The 22,375-nt window shown below is 39.5% G+C and overlaps 1 protein-coding gene across 4 annotated transcripts in view; it reads right to left on the bottom strand.

Moving 5' to 3' along the window:
* Positions 1 to 1,870: 1,870 nt before the first annotated feature.
* The window catches only part of MRPL39 (mitochondrial ribosomal protein L39), a 32,783-nt gene continuing 12,278 nt past the window's right edge, over positions 1,871 to 22,375 (bottom strand). Inside the window, exons 9-11 of one of the 4 annotated variants that reach the window (XM_061134349.1) lie at positions 20,947 to 20,994; positions 18,899 to 18,968; positions 1,871 to 8,892 (exon numbers count right to left, since the gene is read on the bottom strand). In XM_061134349.1, coding sequence (XP_060990332.1) covers positions 18,921 to 18,968; positions 20,947 to 20,994 — 96 coding nt within the window. In that variant the 3' untranslated portion in view covers positions 1,871 to 8,892; positions 18,899 to 18,920. Of the gene's footprint in view, positions 8,893 to 18,860; positions 19,646 to 20,946; positions 20,995 to 22,375 lie in introns of those variants that run through there. The other 3 variants (XR_009691545.1, XM_061134350.1, XM_061134348.1) reach the window with 3 other exon arrangements.

The raw sequence follows: 22,375 nt of genomic DNA, 5'->3' as shown, positions 1-22,375 counted from the left end.
TGGAAAGAGCACCAACCTGGGAATTAGGGCAGGTTTCTAAGTCCTAACAGCTCTGTGCAAATTCCCGTGCCTCATTCTTCCCGTCTCTATACTGGGTGGCTCTATAATGAAAGTCATTGCCAAGTCTCCTGAACTGATGAAATTCTCTGATTCCAGTGTGGCTACCTTTTCCCCTTCATATAGCTCCTAAGACAGAGCTGGATTCAGTGAATTCATAGCCTCTGTATCTAAAGAGAGTAAGTACCAGTGTAACTAACTAGAGAATGTATGTTTGCCTTTCACCGATCTTACTTCTTCAAAACTGTCACATGTTGGCTGAAATTGGATAGAATAAGAAAATTGTCAAACACTTTTTTCTCAAAGAAAAATATTAAAACTTTAAAAGCCTCTCTTTTTCCTACCTTTTCACTACATCATATATATGTATGTATTGGGCTCCCCAGGTGATGCAATGGTAAAGAATCTGCCTGTCAATGCAGAAGATCCCCTGGAGTAGGAAATAGCAACCTACTCCAGTATTCTTGCCTGGAAATTCCATGGACAGAGGAGCCCCGTGGGCTACAGTCCATGGGATCGCAAAGAGACAACTGAGCATACACACATATATGTATTACTTTATTCTTTATATATATGTATATTGCTTTATCTCTGACTCTTAAGGAAGTGCAGCATTTTAAATTTGATCACCGCTATATAATTCTTACCTGCCATGAGAGGCTGTGTCCATCAGTCTTGTCTTTGGGCTTACAACACTCAGGGCTTCAAGCAAAACCACCCCAAAAGTGCATCTCTCCTCAAATGAACACACTACACGGCTAAACAGTTCAGCCTCCTCACTCAAAACTCCAGGACTCAGAGCAATTAGAAAAACACTTTGAACCAAAAGGCACAGCTCCCTTAGGCAAGATGACACACAGCCGGAAAAGGGGCTTAATGTCAGTCAAGGGGCATAGGCTGTGAATACATCTATTTTAATTCTGAAAAATTAGCATGGGTCCATGAGGTTAAAGAACTGGCAGAAGGAAAGATTACTGAAGTCTATCAAACAACTAATTTTATGAAATTGTGAAGCTGATGGCTGAATAAGGACAATGACAGATAATGACGTTTTTTGTCATGACTTGATAAATGGGAATGTTCTATACACAGTATGGGTTCCTAGCTGTCTTAACAAAATGCTACGCTCTTTCATGTGGTTCAGCCACGATCAGGCTAGTAGCAGGGTTCAGAGCATGGACACGGGTGCAGACTGCCCACAGTGGTAATCCCGCAGTTGAGCCTGGAGCAAGACACTTCATGGGTCTGTGCCTCCCCGTCCCCAGGTGCAAATGGGCAGGATGGTAACACTCCTCCCGAAAGTTAAGAGTATATCAAGCAGTCAAACTACTGCCTGGCTCAGAAGGTGACTTGTGTGTTTGCTATTATTATGAATATGTTTATGATCTTGTATATTTCAGGAAACCAATTTGGAAAGTGAGACATAAAAACAGTCTGAGAAAATAAAGCATGTATGTACAAAGTGGTCTCTGAAGGTTCTTGACAAGGTAAAAAGTTGTTTGGGTTTAGAAAATTATTTCCAAGGAAACATTCTGGGGTACCCTTTAGCAGTTACTTATGACTTAGGATACCAAAGAATTATTTGGTTTGTGCAGGTTTTTCAATAACCTCTAATTTGTGTAATGATTCAGGTATACAGTAGTAAATGTATCTTGACTTGTACTTTTAAAGCAAGTGCAACATGTAATAAATGTACAGAGCCTTACGGGCACTCAGCAAGTATTCACGACTTAGGTTGTTAGTACCATGGCTCTCGCATCCGTTGTGATTATGAGCCTAGCACCCGACAAATGCTGTATGTTCATCCTGTCACTTCATCTACACAGCAGCTAAAACTTAAAGAGCTCAATTCAACTGCCAGGTACCACACAACTAGTCACATTGCTGGGGTTAGGGATGGAACCCAGGCAGGTTGACAACAGCAGACCTTTCACTTAGATTCAGTCATGGTTAGCATCTGCTGCGTCTGCTCCGTTTCTCTCTGTCCCTCTCCGCCTCTCTCTCTATGTCCGTAACTATAAGCAGACCTAGCATCTCACCTCTAAATGTTTTGGCATGTTATCGCCTAAGAATGAGGAAAATAAAACAAGATAATGGCATTCAAGTGTGGTTCAAAAAAAACAGGCATAGAACCTAATTTTAATCTCCAACTTCAGATGATCGTATCTGGTAGAATTCTCCAGCTTTATCCATTAATGATTATACTTTGTAGACTGAGCTCCAAGCCTAGGATCTTCTCAGTGTAAATGGTCCTTTGTTGTTCACTCAGTCGTGTCCGACTCTTTGCAACGCTATGGACTGCAGCACACCAGGCTTCTCTGTCTTCACCATCTCCCAGGGCTTGCTCAAACTCATGTCCGTTGAGTTGGTGATGCCATCCAACCCTCTCGTCCTCTGATGTCCCCTTCTCCTGCCTTCAATCTTTTGCAGCATCAGGGTCTTTTCCAGTGAGTCAGCTCTTCGCACAGGTATCCAAATTATTGGAGCTGTGGTCCTTACTCATCTGGAAAACCAACAAACCTCACTGATCTGTTTTCACATTTATAAGCTTCTACTACCCTAACTCTCCAAGAACCTGCTTATTAGTTAGATCTTACTGAAACGCTCCCATGTCACATCCAAGCCAGATGGGCAGGCCGAAATGCCTTTGGAGGATTCAGATTGAGCCTTTAAAGCAGTTACTGAGCACAAGCAACCTATCAGGCCCCACAGTAAGAGCCAGTCCCTGCCCTCAGGCACACCCAGCACTAGGGAATGAAATAGTCACCACGGTGCAGTGTGATGAGTGCTCTCTCTGAGCACCAGAGAGGACTCTCAGCCTTGGGGTAGACAGCAGGGAGGGTCACGCAGAAGACACAGAGAACCCAGCCTCCAGGAGTTTCCACTCTGCCAGAGAACGAAGGCGAGGTGGACAGATCTCGCCCTGAGCAATTGGAAAAGGACTGTCTGGAGCCTGAGAGTGTGTATGAGGGTGTGTCTGGCGATGACTTGGTGTGTTAAGGCTCTGAGTAAAATGCTATGAGTGTAGAAGTAACTGGTATGGTGTTTGCCTTGTAACCCAGGGTATCCTATACTTGTCGCATCTTAAGAAAAATAAATTTTTAAACAGGCAAAACTGAACAGTTCCCAGAACTTGCTCAGTTTGTCTCACCAACTGAGACAAACTGTAGCTTCTCAGTACACAAAATTTTCCTTGCCTTGATGGTGTATAGAGACAGAAGTGTATGAACTGTGGCTCGTAGAAATAGAAAAGCTGATTTTTCCTATCATAGGGGACCCTGTACGTACAACTAACAAACAAGTTACCCATTGGAAGTGTTAAAGGAGGCGTTTTGTTGAAATCGAGTGTTGCCAATAAGCCCTGCAAGCAATGCACAGAGGAGGCCTCTGGAAAAGGTGACCCCGAAAGGATGGCAAACAGCCAGTGCTGGTAACCGCCACCTCTTTTCTTTTCCCTGAGCTGGGGGAGGTGGAGGGAAGGGTGAAGTAAAGGTGTTGAAAATTAGCTATAAGTGAAAAAGAGAAAATTATGATTCAGAGTCTCTTCTGGACATAGGATCCTTTAAAGTTGAAGTTGTTAGATATGTGGAAAAAAAACCTCATGTGTCCATAGGAAGGAAGGATTCAGGGCTATGATTTTCAGCAGTAGAACATATCCTCACTGAGTTCTCTCCTTCTCACCCCTAGTCTTTATCCGTGTTGGTGTGGTAACATTTGCCGGAAGTTTCAGCCCTGAAGCTGAGCCAGTGTGAGGTCAGGGCATGGAGGAAGCCCCCTCTCTGAACACTCAACCTACTCCTCCTGCTTCCTCCACAGAATGACTCTGGGGGCAAATATATCTAGCCTTATTTTTTTTCCTCCCCCACCATCTTATCTGAAGGTATTAATCACTGTCCATGATAGAACTACTGGAAAGGTTACTTAGCCTGTAAGTAAGTTCCAAAGGAGTTTCAGTGAAAACTTCCTGGTTCTAAAGTTGGGAAAAGCAGAGTAATACTCTAAAGCTAGTATTCTTTCTCGTGTGCACACACACAATTAAATGGACCCTCAGTATAATGTTTCCATGGTGACCCTGTGCACACCTTGGCTTTCTCCTGAGACAGTTCGAAAGTATGAAATACTTACTTTTATGTGTTAAAATCATTATTGGCATGTATCTTTAAAAACACTCATTTTCTGAATTTCCAAAGACACATAGGTATGTTCTAGTAAAGCTGTTTCATGTGCAAACCAATCTTTATAGTCAAGAGCTCTTAATTTAGAAAAAGCAGGTATTTTCATTAAAGAATTCTTAATTAGAACTCAAGAAAAGTGATGTTAGATTTTTATGGAAGTAAATGAAAGAAAATATCATGACACAGTTAATAACTGTTTCCCAGCAATGGCTTATACAGGGAATTTTCCTTAAATGTAAACTTAATGATACGAAAAGTAAATTTATTATTCACCAAGAGGTCAGGATATGGGTTATTTCTGCAGAACAATCCATTTTACTTTTAGAAGATGCATTTGTTTGCTTTATTAGACATGTCCCTAGTTAGATACCATCTCATTTGGTAGCAGGTCACATCATCAATTCCTCTTAACTTTAAGATTTTCTTTTGTAACTCTTTTTAAACAGAGAAAGCAACATACTCCTTGGGCATCAATCCCTCTTTAATGATGGAATGCATGTGAACTCAAGGGGAACATAATCCTCTTTGCCGCATTTTTTGACACCAAAGAAGTTGACTTAACTCTAAAATCAGCTACTGAAATGTAACATGGAATACTCATTTTCTACAGAAAGTGATTTAAAAAAAAAAAAAAAAAAAAAACTTCACACAAAGACACACACTTTAAAAAGCCAGTCACTTGAATATTTCCTTTTGTCACCAAATATTGAAGGTTTTTATGAAGAATTATTGAGAAATCGAACACTTTTTTGCAGTTTTATAATACACAGAGGTTGAAACACAGAGGTCTGAACTAAATCTCAGGTGATATACTGTTTTCAATACTGAATCTGTGGCTCTTTTAGGCTGGACTTGAAAAGGAGGAGCTCTCAGATAATTGAGGGTATGTCTTTGCTCTAAATCACTCTTTATCCCCATTGAAACTTGCCCACCCTGGCCCTCCCTCTGTCCTTGATCTCTGCTTGCAGAGACGACTAGCTGACTAACCTAATAAGCAAGTCTGTGTTGAGGTGTCCATGCAGGGGCTTCAACACCACCTTTCTCCTCCTTCTCCAAATAACTGACTTGCATTTCAAGGACTTTTTAACTGAAACCTTACCTGCCATCTTGGTTCTCCAACCAAAGGCAGTGGTTCTCATGGTAAGAAGTTCAGACTAAGTAAAAGGGAAGGGAAACACTATGATGTGGAATTTTTAGAGGGGCAGGTCCTTGGAGCATCACGTGTGCAAGCACCCTAAGTCAAAAGTTAATCAAGAAATTATTCTTCCAAAGATGAACAGTGACAAGTACAGACTTTCTCAGGATCTTGATTTTTTACGTACTTCACCGCTTAGTTTTATGACCTAAATCAAAACAGCGACTTCAAAACATAGGGTAAGTTCTGGTGGGAAAGAAAATATATGCTTTCTTGTGCACTTATATCTGTCGCTTTCAGTGAGTAGATCCAAATAAGAATCAATGTTGAATTTCATTTTAATGGTTATGTTTTTTACTGGTATATAAGAAAATTAAATAAAAATGGGGAAATGAAGTTATCTAAACTTAATCATTTTAATTTTCAAAAGTGTAATTTCATTATTTTTCACCTATTAAAATGGTCTTGGAGCTAGGATTTGTATGACTACATCAATATAGGATCATGCCTTTCAGTAGAAATAAGTGTATATTTACTTTGTAACAGCAAATTAATAGTTTCAAAATATTTGTACCTTTCATGCTGAGTAAAATGAGAGATGTCCCTGCTGGCTTGGTTATGAGAGTCAATCACTGTGACACTTCTTTTTAAAGAAAACTTTATAGCATGCAGTTGTTTTGGTATGCAAATATTAAGTGGTTGGTGCTGAAAATAAGCAGCAAAATAAGAAAATTCAGAGATATATAAAATTGTGGAAGGATCTAACTTACAATTCATGTGTGAAGAGATCCTTAGTGACAAGTCTGAAACATATTCTACTCTGAATATACAGCTAATGTCATTCCTGGCAAATCAGTAAGGTGAGAATAAAAGGATATGTTGCAATCATATGCTCCCCTAAAAAAAAAAAAAAATCATCCTTCAGTAAAGCATAACAAGGGAATTTTCCCCAGAGTGCTGTCTTCAGGTTAGATCTAACTACCAGAGGAAGAACAGGTCTGTCATATAATGAAGGATGTCTCTTGTAGTTACTTATCTAATGCAGATAGTGCTGCATTTTGGTAGATTTTAATTCAAGATAAGAAGGAGTGGTTTTGACATTCAATTACTGAGTAATAAATACTGTCAGGTACTATATTTAACTTGGAACCTATTTTTGCCAGTGGTAAAGAACCCGCCTGCCAATACAGGAGATAATAAGAGACCCAATTCCTGGGTTGGGAAGATCCCCTGGAGGAGGAAATGGCAACCCACTCCAGTATTCTTCCCTGGAGAAACCCATGGATAGAGGAGCCTGGCGGGCTACAGTTCATGGTGTCTGTTGCAAAGAGTCGGACATGGCTGAAGCAACTTAGCACGCAGGCATCTTCAGCTCCTGAAAAGAACTGTGCTATAGTCAAGTTTATACTCATAATGGACATTTCATACTGTAGGCCTGAAAGTATTGTGGAGTGAGGGGTTTGAAGTAGATCTTTAGAAGAACCCCAGTCAAGACCTTCACTCTAACTCATATTGTGTAATCCATATAAATTTCTCAGTGTTGATCTATACTGAACATCACGCTGGTTACTGCCTTATCAAATGGTTAGACTCTGTAGCTATTGATTGCTGGGTCTGTAATTCTTCCTCTGCCACTCTACCAGCTGGGTGGCTATTCTAATTCCAGAATAACACCACTTTGTTTTTTAATACCTCCTGACATCATCCTGTGCCCAATGCCTTGGCTAACTGACTAGGCTTTGTTGTCTGTGATCACTAGTTTCCACTCAGACGCATAACAGTTCTGTCGTTGGCTTGGGTTCTCCTTGCAAGCCCAGGCGAAAACAGTGAAAGTGAGCAGTTTGAACACTGCTGGGTGAGTGACCTGCTGGTCACTCTAATGTCTCAAAGTCTGCTGACTATACTTTTAACAATACTATCCTGGGATAATTTCTTCTGTATTTGGTTTATTGGGAGGAATGCTTTTCATCTCTCATGTTTTAAGTGATATTTAAAATTGTGTAGCATATTTGAGGGCTTCCCTGGTGGCTCAGACAATAAAGAATTGGTCTACAATGCAGGGGACTTGGGTTCGATCCCTGGGTTGGGAAGATCGCCTGGAGGAAGGCAGGGCAACCCACTCCAGTATTCCTGCCTGGAGAATCCCCATGGACAGGGGAGGCTGAGGGGCTACAGTCCACGGGGTCACAAAGAGTCGGACACCACTGAAGCGACACGGCACAGTATATTTGGACAAACTGCAGTGTTAGGAATTCATCATGCCTGAGGGTCTGTCTAGATGACACAGTACCACAGTTTCCGTCTGAGTGCTGAGAACAAAGGGAGACCCGTGTGACACTTTTATTTCAGCATACCTTTAGTGCTTGAACCAATAAAAAAAAATAAAAGTCGTTAGAGGACTTCCCTGGCACTCCAGTGGTTAAGACTCCACACTTCCTTCCCACTGCAGGGTCTATGGGTTGGATCCCTGGTCAGAGAACTAAGGTACCATATGCTCTGCTGTGTGGGAAAAGAAAAAAAATGCTATTCGAATTTTTAATATAGTATTGTGAAAACCACTGCCACTTTTCTGAACACTCACATCAGGCAATTGTGACACAAGATGAAAAAGAAAAAGACTCTGATTATTATACTAAATATATTTCATTTCATACCTTTGCTCAGACGTCATTTTAAACACCAGGAGTAAAATTTATAGGAAGAACAGTATGCAAGCAGTTTACTTTAAAAACGAATTAGCCACAGTTCTTTAAAAGAAGGTTGAATTGTACAATTGTATTGGCTGCAGGAAGTAATGTTGGGATGTTATGTACATTTATTGAGCATTTACCGAGTCCAGTGCCCTGTGAAGGGGGGGGGAAAGTCCTTATCTTTACAACCTTTATTGACTGAAAATCTGTAAAAAAAAAAAAAAAGAAAAAGCTAAAATCCTGAACTGACATCACTGAATTCAAAGTTCTTCATCATTAATTCATCTCAGAAAACAGCAAAGTTCAAGAGAAAAAAGAACTATCAGTAAGAATGACAAATTTCCTTGGTCTGGAAATTTCCAAACCACGATATTCTGCCCTGTCAAAATATATTCATTGGGGAATTTTTAACTTTATACACTTCTTTTGAACTTAATCACAATTTCACATCTAGCTGGTTTCATGATTAAATAAAAGAGAAGGTGATTCCCCTCTTGTGCTGAAGGCAACCACACACTTGAATGATACTCTAACTTCTAGGTTCTGCTGTAGTAACACCGAAACCAGAAGCTTGTGGGAGAAATGTCACTGTATCTGAGAGAGTAAAATCAGACCCTGACAGGAAGTAGCAAATTCATCTTTTTCTTTTTTTAATCCACTCTGCTGAAGGCAAGCAGTCTGAAACCCAGCAGTCTGTAAGTCATACTTCCCTTACGTAGATCAAAACCAAAGCCACTGGGAGTGCTTTCCCTTGAGGAATCTCTAAATAGAAGAGGGGGCCATCTTATGATGAATTCACTTGTAGACAACACCTCCACGGCCTGTATCGTATCTCCTGAAAGAAGAAAAAAAAAAAAAGAGGTAAAACCACAACTATTTATTACAGAATGAAAATCTAGCCTGAAATCTATCTCTATAAAACAAGTTAACTCAGTTTTATCTTTAGAAATCTCTGAGTACTATTTTTAATATTTTGGCCTTTTACTTCAATTACCCACTTCCTAGGAGAGATATAAATCAGAAAAGATAGTACTAGGTCAGGATGCAAGGTCTCCTCTTTGCATCTCAGCATTTTGGACTTTGAAGAATGCTTTCGCTTTTGTTTTAAAGAAGATGATACGTGCGGTGTGATACTTCAAAACTACATTAGAATTTAAAACAAATGTTAAGATAGTCTTCAAATACACTTAAAGGTAAAAATATCATCCTTTACTTGCCAGTTTCTGTACCCTTTTCCACAAATGACTAAGTAGGATTTAATGAACTCTCTCCCTTAAAAAAAGACATTGTTTTTACTTTCAGATTTATATTCTGAAACTCCAGCTTTATAACTCCATCTGTGTACACGATCGTTTTTCTCTCTCTTGCAGGTGGCGCAGACCAGGAAGGAGAAATCTGTGGTTTAAGTTCTCTATGCCTCATCCTCCGCGTGCTGGAGGCTTGCTGTGGGCTGTGCGCTGTTAATGCTAATCGTGATAGGGGTTTTTACCTCTGACTGACTCCTACATGTTAGCATTAACAGGGTACGGTGCCTGTTCCTAGCGTTCACGTGGAACAAACCACTGCTGTGGGAGGGTGACAGAGAAGCGTGAGTCACCCTGCTGGACCAACTCCGACCTCAGGCTTCATATTTCTGTCAGTCTTCATCTGGTCACTGGGATGTCCCACATTAAATTAAGTTGTAAGAGTAAGGTCTTTTTAAAGACTTACCAGCCATAGCCTGAATGCCAGTGATTTTACTTTAATCCTCAGGCCCACATCTATATCTTCAGTGGAAAATGTATTCGTGTCATTTTAAATTTTAAAGTTATGGTTTGTTCGTTCTGGTTATGAAACTGTTCATAAACACTTTCAACAATTCAACTGGAAGAAATATGGACTAAACACATTCTGAAACAAGCTTCCAGAATATCTTTGTAATTGAAAATTAGGACTACTGCTATCCACTAGGTACATCATGGATTGTCCAGAAATGTGTTTTAAAGATTTAGAAATTGATGTTTTCCCCCATGTAATAACTCTATTAGATAACTTTAGTGTAAAATGGATATTTTGAATCTCAAGGGGGAACTGAAAGGCTATGACAATTTGTTTTTTAAAAATGAAATATTTTTAAAAATTAGTATGGTAAATGACATCTGAGAGCTAACCTCTGTTTTTTCCCTACAAGACATAAAGATTTAATCAAAAACTTCATATGTGAAATTAAGTCCCAAATCTAGCTTCAAATTCAACAGCTCAGTCACATAATAACTTTGTGGGGGAAGAGAATCCACTTTTCCTCTCAGCCTGTTTCTCCTTCCACAGAATTGTGCTAATACTTTATAATGTTGGTATGAGGCTTACATGAGATAGAGAACTCATTTGTAAAATACAGTACATTAATGTTATAGTAAAATTACTCCAAGAACTAATCCCCCTTTGTTAGTGAAAAGCTAATGATTTGATTTAGAGAATTTTTCAGGTTCAGATTCTTTGCAACCTTTCTCCATAATTATAGGACTACATCCCTTACATATATGTAGCTAATTGTTAGCATATTTAATGTGTATTTGTATTAAGCAACTCTTTTCAACATTTTTGTCAAATGGGTTATGCACTCTAACCAAATAAACCTCTTGAGTCTTTAGTTGATTTAAAATAATTTTGTTATAGTCTTTTTTTCTTTTGCAAAGTACAAACTGTCATTTCAGAAGCTATTTACACACAAAAAAAGACAATAGGAAAAAATTATGAGAATACTAAGGCAAACATTCCTGCCTCCTAGGACACAGTATTCTCATGAGGGCATCCCCTTGGCCTGTCCCCCATTTCTGTTCAAGCTATGTCTGCTGCCAAGATAAATTTCTCCTCTTAACCCTTGGAGTGAACATTGGACTCCATGGAGCCCCCACATAGGTAGGTGGCACTGAAGGGGGTTTCTTGGGACTGTTCATCTCATCTGCACTGCTTGGCTACAAGAGGAGTCCTTGTTTTGATTCCCAATTCTTCAAAACCCTGCTTGCTACCTACAGCCACCAAGACCCAGAGTGTTAAGGCCTGGAATACACTAAGCTAGTATTACCTTTCTGCTGTTATGATGAAACACTATGAACATCAAAAAGGCAGGTTTTAAAATCATGCTGTGAAATGCTTCATTTGAAAAGCACTAGAGTAGATGAAATTAAGGGTAGTGACTTAATCTACGCTTCAGCCTCCTCATCGGTAAAATGACAACTACATTTCATAAGGATGACAGGCTTAAATCAAAGTGTTTGTATGATGTCTACTATGCATTAAGTGTTAAACACTAGCTTTAAGACATTTAAATTTCAGTCTCTAAAGTGAGTGATCTACCATCACAGATCTCCCCAAGGACAGAATAACTTGAGTTTAACTATAACCCTATGATGACCACTCAGAGAACCTAGATACTGCAAGGGCCTGACCTCTTAGACTTCTAGTTCCTGATCTGGTCTCAGATGGAGTCCTTCTGATCAATATAGTCAGTCATTTCAAAAATTCTTGGAACGTGAGTAAGACTGGGTGTGCATTTGGGTTGGAGGAAGGGTGTGTGTGTGTGTGTGTGTGTGTGTGTGTGTGTGTGTGTTAAAGTGACAAACCAAATGTGGCTGAAGTGAAGGAGGGTTCTGGAAAAAGGAAGGCCAAGGGAAAAGGAACCCAATTTTGTACACAGAATAATTGAATTGAATGAAGCACTACATTTTGCAGGACCTGGTTTATTTTAAAACACTGAAGTATGTCAAGAGGGTTGTCTAGAATCTGACTCTCTTTTTCCAGAAACTCTCTAAATTAAAGACCAGTCCTTTCCTATCCACTGCTGGCAGCCAGACAGACCCAATAGATTAAAAATAAAGGGGAAAATATAGACAAAGTAAGGAGGGAAAAGTGAAGTTGTGTTTTAACTAATCCAAGTCTTCCAGTGTTAGTCTTCAGCTGGCAACACACACGTGTGTACTAAGTCACTTCAGTCGTGTCTGTTTGCGACCCTATGGCCCACAGTCCCCCAGGTTCCCATGTCCATGAGATTTCTCCAGGCAATACTGGAGTGGGTTGCCCTGCCTTGCTCCAGGGGATTTTCCCGACCCAGAGATCGAACTCATGTCTCTTACATCTCCTGTATTTGCAGATAGGTTCTTTACCACTAGTGCCACCTGGGCTAACACATACACATTCCTAACAATTTAAGTAACAATTCTGTTAGGTGCACTTCTCAGCTATCACCCCAATGACGTCTTGCCTGTCTTGGATCACTGTTCCGCCCGTCTTTGCAGAGCTCAGGGGTCTCCTGGGTCACCAGCACTTAGCACACTGAATCCTAATGTGCTCTGGTGTGTGGACGATTGCCCTAGAGGAGGCGGTACCCCTGACGGCCCATCTGCCATCTTGCATTTCCATATCCCGCTGTTTACTGACATAATTACACCACTATCATTCCAAGTCCAACTGTGAAAACAAACTAGTGTAAATACAGTGAATATACTGTAAATATACTGATAGGCTCAAAGAGGTGATTTGCGGTAAATAAGTTCATTTTGGCAAACAAATGACTGGGAAGTTCCATATATAACTGAAGAGCTAGACAGTGATTTTTACCTGGAAAACTTATCAAGGGACAGGTTCCCAGGTGCGCCCACCCCCTCCACACTGCAAAAAAAAAATCAATCTGATTCTGTAATAAAACTAAGGAAACTACTTTTCTACCAAGCTAACCAAGCGATCCGGATACAAGTGGTTCATAAAGTGACTCTAAAGAAAACTAGTTTATACCCAGGAGTACTGTTGACATGCATGCATGCTAAGTCACCTCAGTTCATGTCCCACTCTTTGAGACCCTATGGACTATGGCCCACCAGGCTCCTCTGTCCAAGGGACTCTCCAGGCAAGAATACTGGAATGGGTTGCCATGCCCCTCTCCACGTGATCTTCCCAACCCAGGGATCAAACCCGAATCTCATGTCTCTTGCGTTGGCAGGCAGGTTCTTTACCAGTTAATGCCACCTGGGAAGCCCACTGTTGACATGGCAACTAGGAATGGTGGTCAGCAGAAATCCTGCAACATACAGGTGTAATGTTTACACACCATTCGCTGTGTAATCAGTTCTGCCACAAGGGCTGAGTGGTGAGATATAGTTATCCTTGACCTCTTCGGGGGATAAGCAGCAATTAAATTTCAGGTCCCATTATCCTTCCCTGCTCAAAACACCCTAACCATCTCCAACAAACCCACCTGACTTGAAAGCTGCCCACTGATACCAGCTGCCACCAACTGTAAACAATCAATGACCCTGTGTTGACACTATCTAGGCCCAACCGATCAGCTTAGAACAGCAGTCAGGGAGGGTCAAGAAGCAACGAGGTGCCAGTCCCTGCCAAAAGGGTGGGCTGACTAAAGAAACAAGCGTGAGATGTTGCTGCCGTGCTACCTCACTCACACACCCCCACGCTGTCGAGGCTTCACCCATCTTCATACCCGGTCTCCACTTAGGAAAATCCTACCCTCTCCCAAATGCTGACAGCTCAGCAATTTCTGACCCGTTTGCCCATGCTGAGAACACAGGAAGAGAGCCCTGAAGAGGGCTGCACCCAAGAAGGACCCTTCTCCCCCGTCCCCCCAAAGCACAGTTCGTAGCTCTCCTGTGAAGGAGTTTCGCGCTGCACCCTGCGTTGTCCTCGTTGCGCACACACCATCCTCTCCTCTAGATCGTGAGCTCCTGCAGGGAAGAAATACCACTGTAAACTCAGCCCAGGGCCTTGCTCACAGTTGCTTAAGTGGAATCGGGAAACATATCCAAGTCTCCACCGACTCTGGAAATACAACTTGTTCTGATGTTGGAGGACTGTCTGTACCTGGCATATCTGTATTCTCAGACCTGAGGGACTGTTTTTCAATAAACGTGCATGGACTCAACTCGAGCATCAGTTTGGCTCTTCCTAAATTCTGCAGCTCAAGAGGGCAGTCTCCATATTTGTTTTAAGAAATTCCATCACTAAAAGTATATATATGAAAATTTGTCCTTTTTCTCCCTCCAGGCAAGCCTGATATAACACCCATCTTTAAGATCCCTTAGAAATAACATTGCAGTAGTAGCTTCCCCTAGAAATAAGTATTTTACCTTTGATAAATTTATCAAATCTAAAATCTAACTGAATAAATTTATCTTCAAAAGGATGTTACCTATATTAAAACTTAAAATACACATAACCCTTTGACCTATAGGATCCCCTGTAAGAATTCATACTATAGAACTAACAGCACATGTGGAGTATCATATGTACAAGGTTATCAGTTGAAGCATTATTTTAAAAGCAAAAATGTAAAGTCCACCATCAACAGGGTTCTAACTTAACAATGGTACACCTTTATTTAACATAAATGGGATATTTAGTACAAATAGAATTCTATAGGCTGAAAGAATGGAAACAGAATATGTAAATTCTAAAATAGGAAGAAAAGTCTATTCTCTATGTCTGTTTCTCCATTGCTGCCCTGTAAATAAACTCTTCAGTACCATTTTTCTAGATTCCATATATGTGCATTAGAATATGATATTTATCTAACTCACTTCACTCTGTAAGATAGGTTCTAGGTTCATCCACCTCATCAGAACTGACTCAAATGCATTCCTTTTTATGACTGAGTAATCCATATTACTCAGGAGGGAGGTTCAAAAGGGGGGGAATATATGTACACCTATGGCTGATTCATGTTGAGGTTTGACAGAAAACAACAAAATTCTGTAAAGCAATTATCCTTCAGTAAAAAATAAATTAAAAATAAAATAAAATAGGAAGAAAAGAAGAGAAAAAAAGGAAAGCTGGATCAAAATCCAGTGTTTAGGAAGTAAGGAGAGAAAAGAATGCAAAGTAGTAATCACAAGAAGAGGTATATGAATTAAAACATACTTCTTAAAAGACATTCCAAGACTGGATTTTAAAAGAAAGTTCAATGATTTTATGCTATTTATGAAAAACGGACTTAAAACATAACATTTTTAAAAAGTTGAAAAGGGACAGAAAAATGCATACTATGTAAACACTAACAAAAATGTAATGTGAAAATAGAACCAGATTAAAGAAAAAATAGATTGAGGAAACCAGATTAAGGGGAGAAAGCATTATTAGGGATAAGGAGGATCCTTATCCAGCGATAAAAAGGAAACAATTTGCCAGTAAGTTATAAAAATTCCAAACTGGAATACACAGTGCTAACAAACAGTCTCTAAATAAAATAGGCAAATATAAAATGTCAAATCCACAACTGCTGTAGGAGAATAGATTTAAGACAGGAGAAAAAAAGATTCCTATATGCTTTTTTTTTTTAAAGAGAAAACCTAAAACATAATGATATAAAAAGTTAAAAGGAATGAAAAGTATTTACCACTAACCTAAAGAAGCTCATGTAGAATTATCTGTAGAAAAGCTGTTTTATCAGAAAAACAGCTTTTCACACTAGTCACTCAGACGTTGACAAACTGATCGAACAATCATGAAAATTTGGGGGAAAAAAAAGGAGTAAGAATTCACACCATAAGTCAAAACATGTTACAAAGTTATAATTAAAACAGTGTGAGAGCAGTATGGGGACAGACAAACGGATCAGTGAGGCCTCAGGCATGTAAAGGAATCTGATGTGTTATGTGGTAACCTCTGAAGAGGAGGGAGGAAATAATGACGTAGAATAACTGATGACCCATGTGGGGGAAGGATTCAAAATTAGATCCCTTCCCTCACTCTACATGCAAAACTAAATGTCAAATAAATGATGCAATATGAAAAGCCTTTAAAATATTAAAAAATACCTTATAACTTTCTTATAAGAATGCCTTATTAACTCCAAGTTAGGAAAGGCTTTTCAAAAATTTCCAAAACGCATATAAATCATAAAGGAAAAGATGAGTAATTCTGACCATGTTAAGATACAGTATCAACAGTCAGTCAGACTAGAGAAGAGATTTGCAATGACAAAGGTTTAATTTCTGAACATATAAAGAAACTCCTATTAAAAGGACCAAGGATCCAATAAAAAAAATAAATAATGGGTAAAGTCTGTAAACTGATACACTCACAGAAGTCTTACTGGCTACGAAACAAATGAAGAGATGTTCATTGTCACTACATGCTCAGTATTAAATTAGATCATGTGTATCCAACTGACCTAGTATTTGACTGTCTGACAATGACAAGTGTTTGTGAGGGAGTGGGAAAACAGGAACTATCAGACTGCTGATAGGGAATAAACTAGTACCACTGCTGTGGTGGCTGACATATTTAGTAGTTGAAGATGCACGTTCCACCCCAGATACTGTCAAATGTATATAAAAAGAAACATAAATAGAGTCTTTTCTGCAGTACTGTTTATAATACTAGAAACTCAAGACCATCCTCAATGGTCATCAATAAGAAAATGAATTAATCATGGGATTAATCATACAATGGGATACTATATACCACCTACATGCATTAACCAGCTCAGCACACACTAGCTCTACATGTATCACCATGTTAAATGTGAATACACAATGCTGAGCAACGGAAGCAAATTTCAAGAGAACATGCATATCATGAAACCAATTATGTTCAGTATAATATACAAAGAATATTATACACTGCAAATCATGAATGGTAAGGATATGCACAAAAAGGACAGTAGTTCTTCTTAGAAAGAAATAATATGAGGAAAATTTTCAATGGATAGGCAGCTTTTCCTTGATTTAAAAACAAAAGGATGTGATAAGGGAAAAGATTAACGATGGTTAATTTGGGCAGTGGCTACAGGTTAACATTCTTGGTTGCAAACAACAGGATCCACTCATTTAAGCAAAAAACAAATGGTTCATAAGGCTCAGGCTCAGAGACCAGGTTACAGGACCCAAAGAAATGCCCCTGTTACCACAGGGCAGCTGCAGGGGGAAAACTACTGGGCTCAGTCCAACATCTTCCACAAGATGAGACCTCTGCCGCTGTTGTTGCCGCCACCTTGAAAGTCACATCCCTGCTTCCCTGGACAAAATGAAACTCACGTGCCATTGTCTTCACAGCACTGCTTTCAAATTTCAGACAGCTGTGTCTAACCAGTGAGCCCAGGACACCTGTCTGGGCTCTTATCGCAAGGAAAGCTTAAGAGACTCAGTTTTACTCTCCACTGGGCAAGACAGGATACATAAAGGGTGAAGTCACCACACAATGCTTGTTGAAAAGGACGAGGTGCCCCAAAAGCATGAAAAATGTCCATCCACATAAGGGTGTGTTAAATTATATTTTGTAAGCTGAAAATATTTCACAATTTTGTAAAAGAATTCAAAGCATAAACCCACGAACAACAAAGGGTACGGGAGAGGAAAGCAACAGCAGACAAGAAATCTCACCCCATTGCTAAAAGACGGACAGTGAAGTGACCAGTGCAACGGTGGAGGATGTCACCACCCAATGCGTGGTGGGTCCCGCAGAAGAGGGAGCCGACCTGCCCAGCCAGAGAACCTCAAAGATGGTGGAAGACACAAGACAGAAGAGGGACTAAAAAGACTGTGCTCAGCAAAGGTCTATACACAAACCAGTCATTTTCTACCCCCACCGCAACTGCCAAATACAGAAAGGCCTGAGTCTAGACATTGGTCCACAGGTAAAATATTGGAGGGATCTCATAAAATAAGTTACGGAAGAGTTGAGAGAGAATCAGAAGAGTCACCATAGAAACTAGTCATCAAAACTGACAAGTTCTTCATTTTAGCACTAAAAAGTCCCCATCATAACAGCCAGCTTCACCTACTCATCCTTAGAGAAGCCAAACCTCATCCATACCGCAGAGCTACCACTCAATCTCCTTCCCTACAGTCGCATTCTCAACTAAAACTAACAACCAACAGTCGCTAGATTTGGGGGTGGGGAATGGCTAGGGGGAACCCGAAACATGAAAAATTGAGATAAGCAAATCTGACTCCAGAGGAAGGAGATCATTCACGGACTAGGAAATAAAGGAACAAATGAATATATAACTCCATCAGTATCTTCTGAAAGATTCACAAATTCATATGCATCTGTTAAACATGAACAAGAGCATAGTACATAAGATGTAAAGGCATGAGAGTGAAAGCACCTGGATCCAATTTCCAGCTTTACTATTAATACTTGCCAGGTTCCAGTCGCCTCACTCGCAAACTGGAAACACCTTATTAACAGGCTGTTGTGAGACTTAAATAAGAGATTCCATATGAAAAGCTCAGCACAATGACCGGTTTATGGAAAACACTCACTCAGTAGCAGTTAATCTATCTATCCACAAAACGCATGCCATTTTGCACAAAGATGTTTACTGCATCACTGTTTAAAACAGTGAAAAAGGAAAACTAGTATGACCCTATTTATGTTTGTAAAAGATTAACTTCGTATTTGTGCATATATGTTTACGGGGCTTCCCTGGGGCTCAGCAGTGAAGAATCCACCTGCCAATGCAGGAGACGCAGGTTCAATCCCTGGGTCAGGAAGATCACCTGAGGGATGGCACGGCAGCCCACTCCATCATTCTTGCCTGGGAAATCCCATGGACAGAGGAGCCTAGCAGCTAGTCCATGGGGCCACAAGAATCGGTTACGACTTAACAATTAAACAACGACATATATGTTTATATATGTACAAAAAAGCCCTGAAAGTAAAAAACATGCCTAAATGTTGCATCCAGGTAGCAGAAGGGGGAATGTTTGTTTCTATATAAAATTCTTATTGTTTTACCCTTCAGAGAAAGGAGAAAGTAAACCAGTATAAATCTCAGGGAGAAAAAGACAGTTCATTTTATAAGCACGCACAAACATTACATAGAAAACTTTTATTTTAATTTACTATACATATTTAAATTTGAGGAAGTAACTAGGTAGATGCACTCTTCTCTGTAGGCTTAGTTTGATCTTCAGTTACCTGTAAAAACATAAATAGCTTTACTTCTCTAATAAACACTTTTACGCTTCACTCACCATTTAAAATCATTGCAGTCTTTGTTAATAATCCTTTGCCTTTCTTTTTCAATAGTAATTATAAAAAGTTAAGTAGAAAGGGAAGAAAACTTATACAACCAAGTTCCCAATATAAATTATCAAGTAAAGTACAATTCCACTAAAAATATAATCTGAGACACACATCTAGGCTTCTCTAGTTTGTCATTGTATTTTTCATCTATAAAATGAAATCAACAAAGTATTTTAAATCAATCAATTTTGTTGAAAAAATCAGTAATTCTATTTTGAACACAGTATACTACAGGTTTAGTAGAATAGGTATCTCTGTGTTAATATTTGTTACATGTCACTCAGGAAACAAACAGAGCCAAAGGGCATTCCTCATCACCCTACAACCTGCTCCACTTCCCTCATTATCTATCTCAGTGACGTGTTCCACTCGGACGCCCGAGCCAGGCATGGGAGAATCCACATTTCTCTCACCTGCATATTTGATCAACAGTCCTATTAATTCCACCTACGTAACTCTCACAGCCATTCTCACTGCCCTGCTTGAACTTCAGGGTCTTGTCATCTGCTACCCCTTAGAGGGCTGCTGGCTTAAGTCACAGTTATCTTCCATGCTGGCAGCAGAATGAGCTTGTAAACAGGAAGAGTTTATCAATAGGTCACTTCCTTACTCAAATTCTCCAGTTACCTCCAATCATCTTTGGGGGGGGCATGCAAATTCCACATCACAGAAGACAAGCCCCTCATATTCTATTTCCAACAGACTCATCACCCATCCCACACGTGAGTGTGCAACCAGATTCCTCTTACGTTCACCATGCACTCAATTCCACCAGCCTCTTAGGCAAGCAGGTTCCTCTGGGATAAACCCATCTGCAAGCAAATTATCTCCCTGGCCCACTTCCATTCACCCTTTAAAACCAGTTTAAGAAATAATGATTGGGAACGCTCCTTAACCAACCAGTGGTTTGGCTTGGGTCCTTTTCTTTATGCCAGAGCCCCACATGTAGACCTGAATTGTCTGTGTATAGATCTAGTTATGCTGTTCAAGTAACTTCCTTGAGGACAGCAAGTAGATCTTGTTCATTATTGCACCTACAGTCCCTGGCACATAACGAGGCTCTGTAGTTAAATCAATGAACCATATGTTTAAACTACTCCCTTTGTACAAGCAAAATAAATAGTGGAAGAAGGAAAGTGAACCAAAATAAATATTGTAAAAACAGCTACTCACTGATTTCCATTAGACACTCTAGGCTACTGTCTCTACTACTTTCTACATTTCTTATATATTCATTTATTCTTAATCTAAAACGGTCATTGTGACCAACCAAAGAGACAAAGTTATTCCATCTATTTAAAAACACTTTCTTCTCATGAGAAAAAGAAAATTACATCATCTGTGCACAAGAACATTACAGCTAAGTGCCTAAATAGCAAATTCTACCTGTAAAGTCATTACTAAAGGCTAGCTGTACACATCATCATGCAAAATAATAAATATTTAATTGGGTAATGGTTTTTCAGGACATTTATATCTTAAAGTGTCTACTGTCAAGACAGCTTTAAAACATACCTGGCAAATCTTAAATATTCATTAGGTTCACAAAAAAATATAGCATAGACTTAATTAACACCATTATAGCCATAAAGAACTGTTACTGCTATACAGTAGTAAGTTTTATTTTTCTTCAAGTTCCTACAGTATCACTCTCATGTTATTAGCAAATAAAAACAGAATTGCCAAATAACAACTTTTCTTTTGCCAAAATACTAACGAGGTCAACCACCACAATACTGCTTTAGCTAATGAGACAACCAATGTCTTTCCTTCTCTTTTTATTATTTTGTTGTTTTGGTGGTGGTGGTTGCTTAATTTCAAGGAAAATTTCTTCATAGAAATGTACTCACACACTGTCAAAAACACTTACCATTTTCCGAGACCTTTCCAATAATTTATTCCATATTGTAAAATGTGCCTTGAAAAGAAAAGATTTACTATGAATTAAATAAAGCAGCAAAGTTAAAATCAAAGACACTGAGTCTCCATAGGTTTTAAACAAAACAAATACAGAAAATAAACACATGAAAAGTTAGGCAATACTAATGAGGCTACAAGGTCAAAAAAGTGAGTCTGAGCAGGAAAAAGTACACACTATACAGGACAGATGCTTTGCTTAGCATTTAACAAGCAACTCGGGGCGTCTCTGGTGGCTCAGTGGTAAAGAATCTGCCTGACAATGGAAGACACTCAAGTTTCATCCCTTACCCAGGAAGATCTCACATGCCAGAGGAACTTAGCTGGATTTTTCCACAGCTAAACACGGCTCACCTGTGACCTGAACACTACACGTCTAGCACTTAGAAAACAGCTTTGAAAAAGTGTCCAGACAACCTATCACACAATTATACACAGCAGCTCTACTTGTAACAGCGAAAAAAAAAAAAAAGAACAAGAAACTTAAGGACTGAACATGCCATCCTTTGTCCTTCTTAATCAGTACCACCACAGAAAGCATTCCTTCTAATGGGAAGCAAAAATCTCTCCCACTAAGCCCTAATTCTTTCCTCAAATAGCCAATTTCAACATGCTACTGGTCACTGCTCAAATCATAAGCAATTACAAGGAAAGATTCATTAAGAATTCTTCTGAGTTCTTTGTAATGAGCTCTGCTGTGTGGGAAAAGAATCTTTAAAGGAGAGAATATATGTGTATGTATAACTGATAACACTTTGCTATACAGCAGAGACTAACACAACACTGAAAATCAACTATACTCTAATAAAATTTAACACACACACACAAAGAACCAATTGTGACATCTCACACCGGAAGAGCAGACCTGGAAGACTTAGTAGATTACTCTAGAGAACAAGTGAAAACTGACAAAGACAATAGTAACGTTACAGAACTAATTTCCTTAACACTTAACAATCATATGCAGCAGAGAATTTTCAGAATGCATAAATGAAAACTGCAAAGCGCAAAATGACCACATCAATGTTTACTAAATCAGCTGAAGGTGATACTGAGGGATGTGGGTGGGTCAGGGACTATTTCAAACTGGATGAGCTGGTAAAATCTATGATAAAAGGTAAAATTACTAAATACGTGACCCTTGTGCAGGAAGAGCAAAGAGTGGCGTATTTCAAGGGAAAACCATACCTGGCTCAGGCAGGATGAGCTACAGTGAGAGACTTTAAGGTTTGAGTGGAATGTAATGGGTGCTGGAGAAAAGTGGTATGAGATGAAGTCAGAGAAAGGCAAGAGTCTCATAATGCAGGGCTCTGTGAGACAGGGTGCAGGGTCAGCATTTGTTCATGAGAAGCCACTGGCAAGTTTGGGGCATAGGAATTACA

Source organism: Dama dama, chromosome 31, assembly GCF_033118175.1.
Source record: "Dama dama isolate Ldn47 chromosome 31, ASM3311817v1, whole genome shotgun sequence".
Classification (NCBI taxonomy): Eukaryota; Metazoa; Chordata; class Mammalia; order Artiodactyla; family Cervidae; genus Dama; species Dama dama.
Note: the sequence above shows the minus strand (reverse complement) of the source record. Positions and strands in the feature narration are given on the sequence as shown.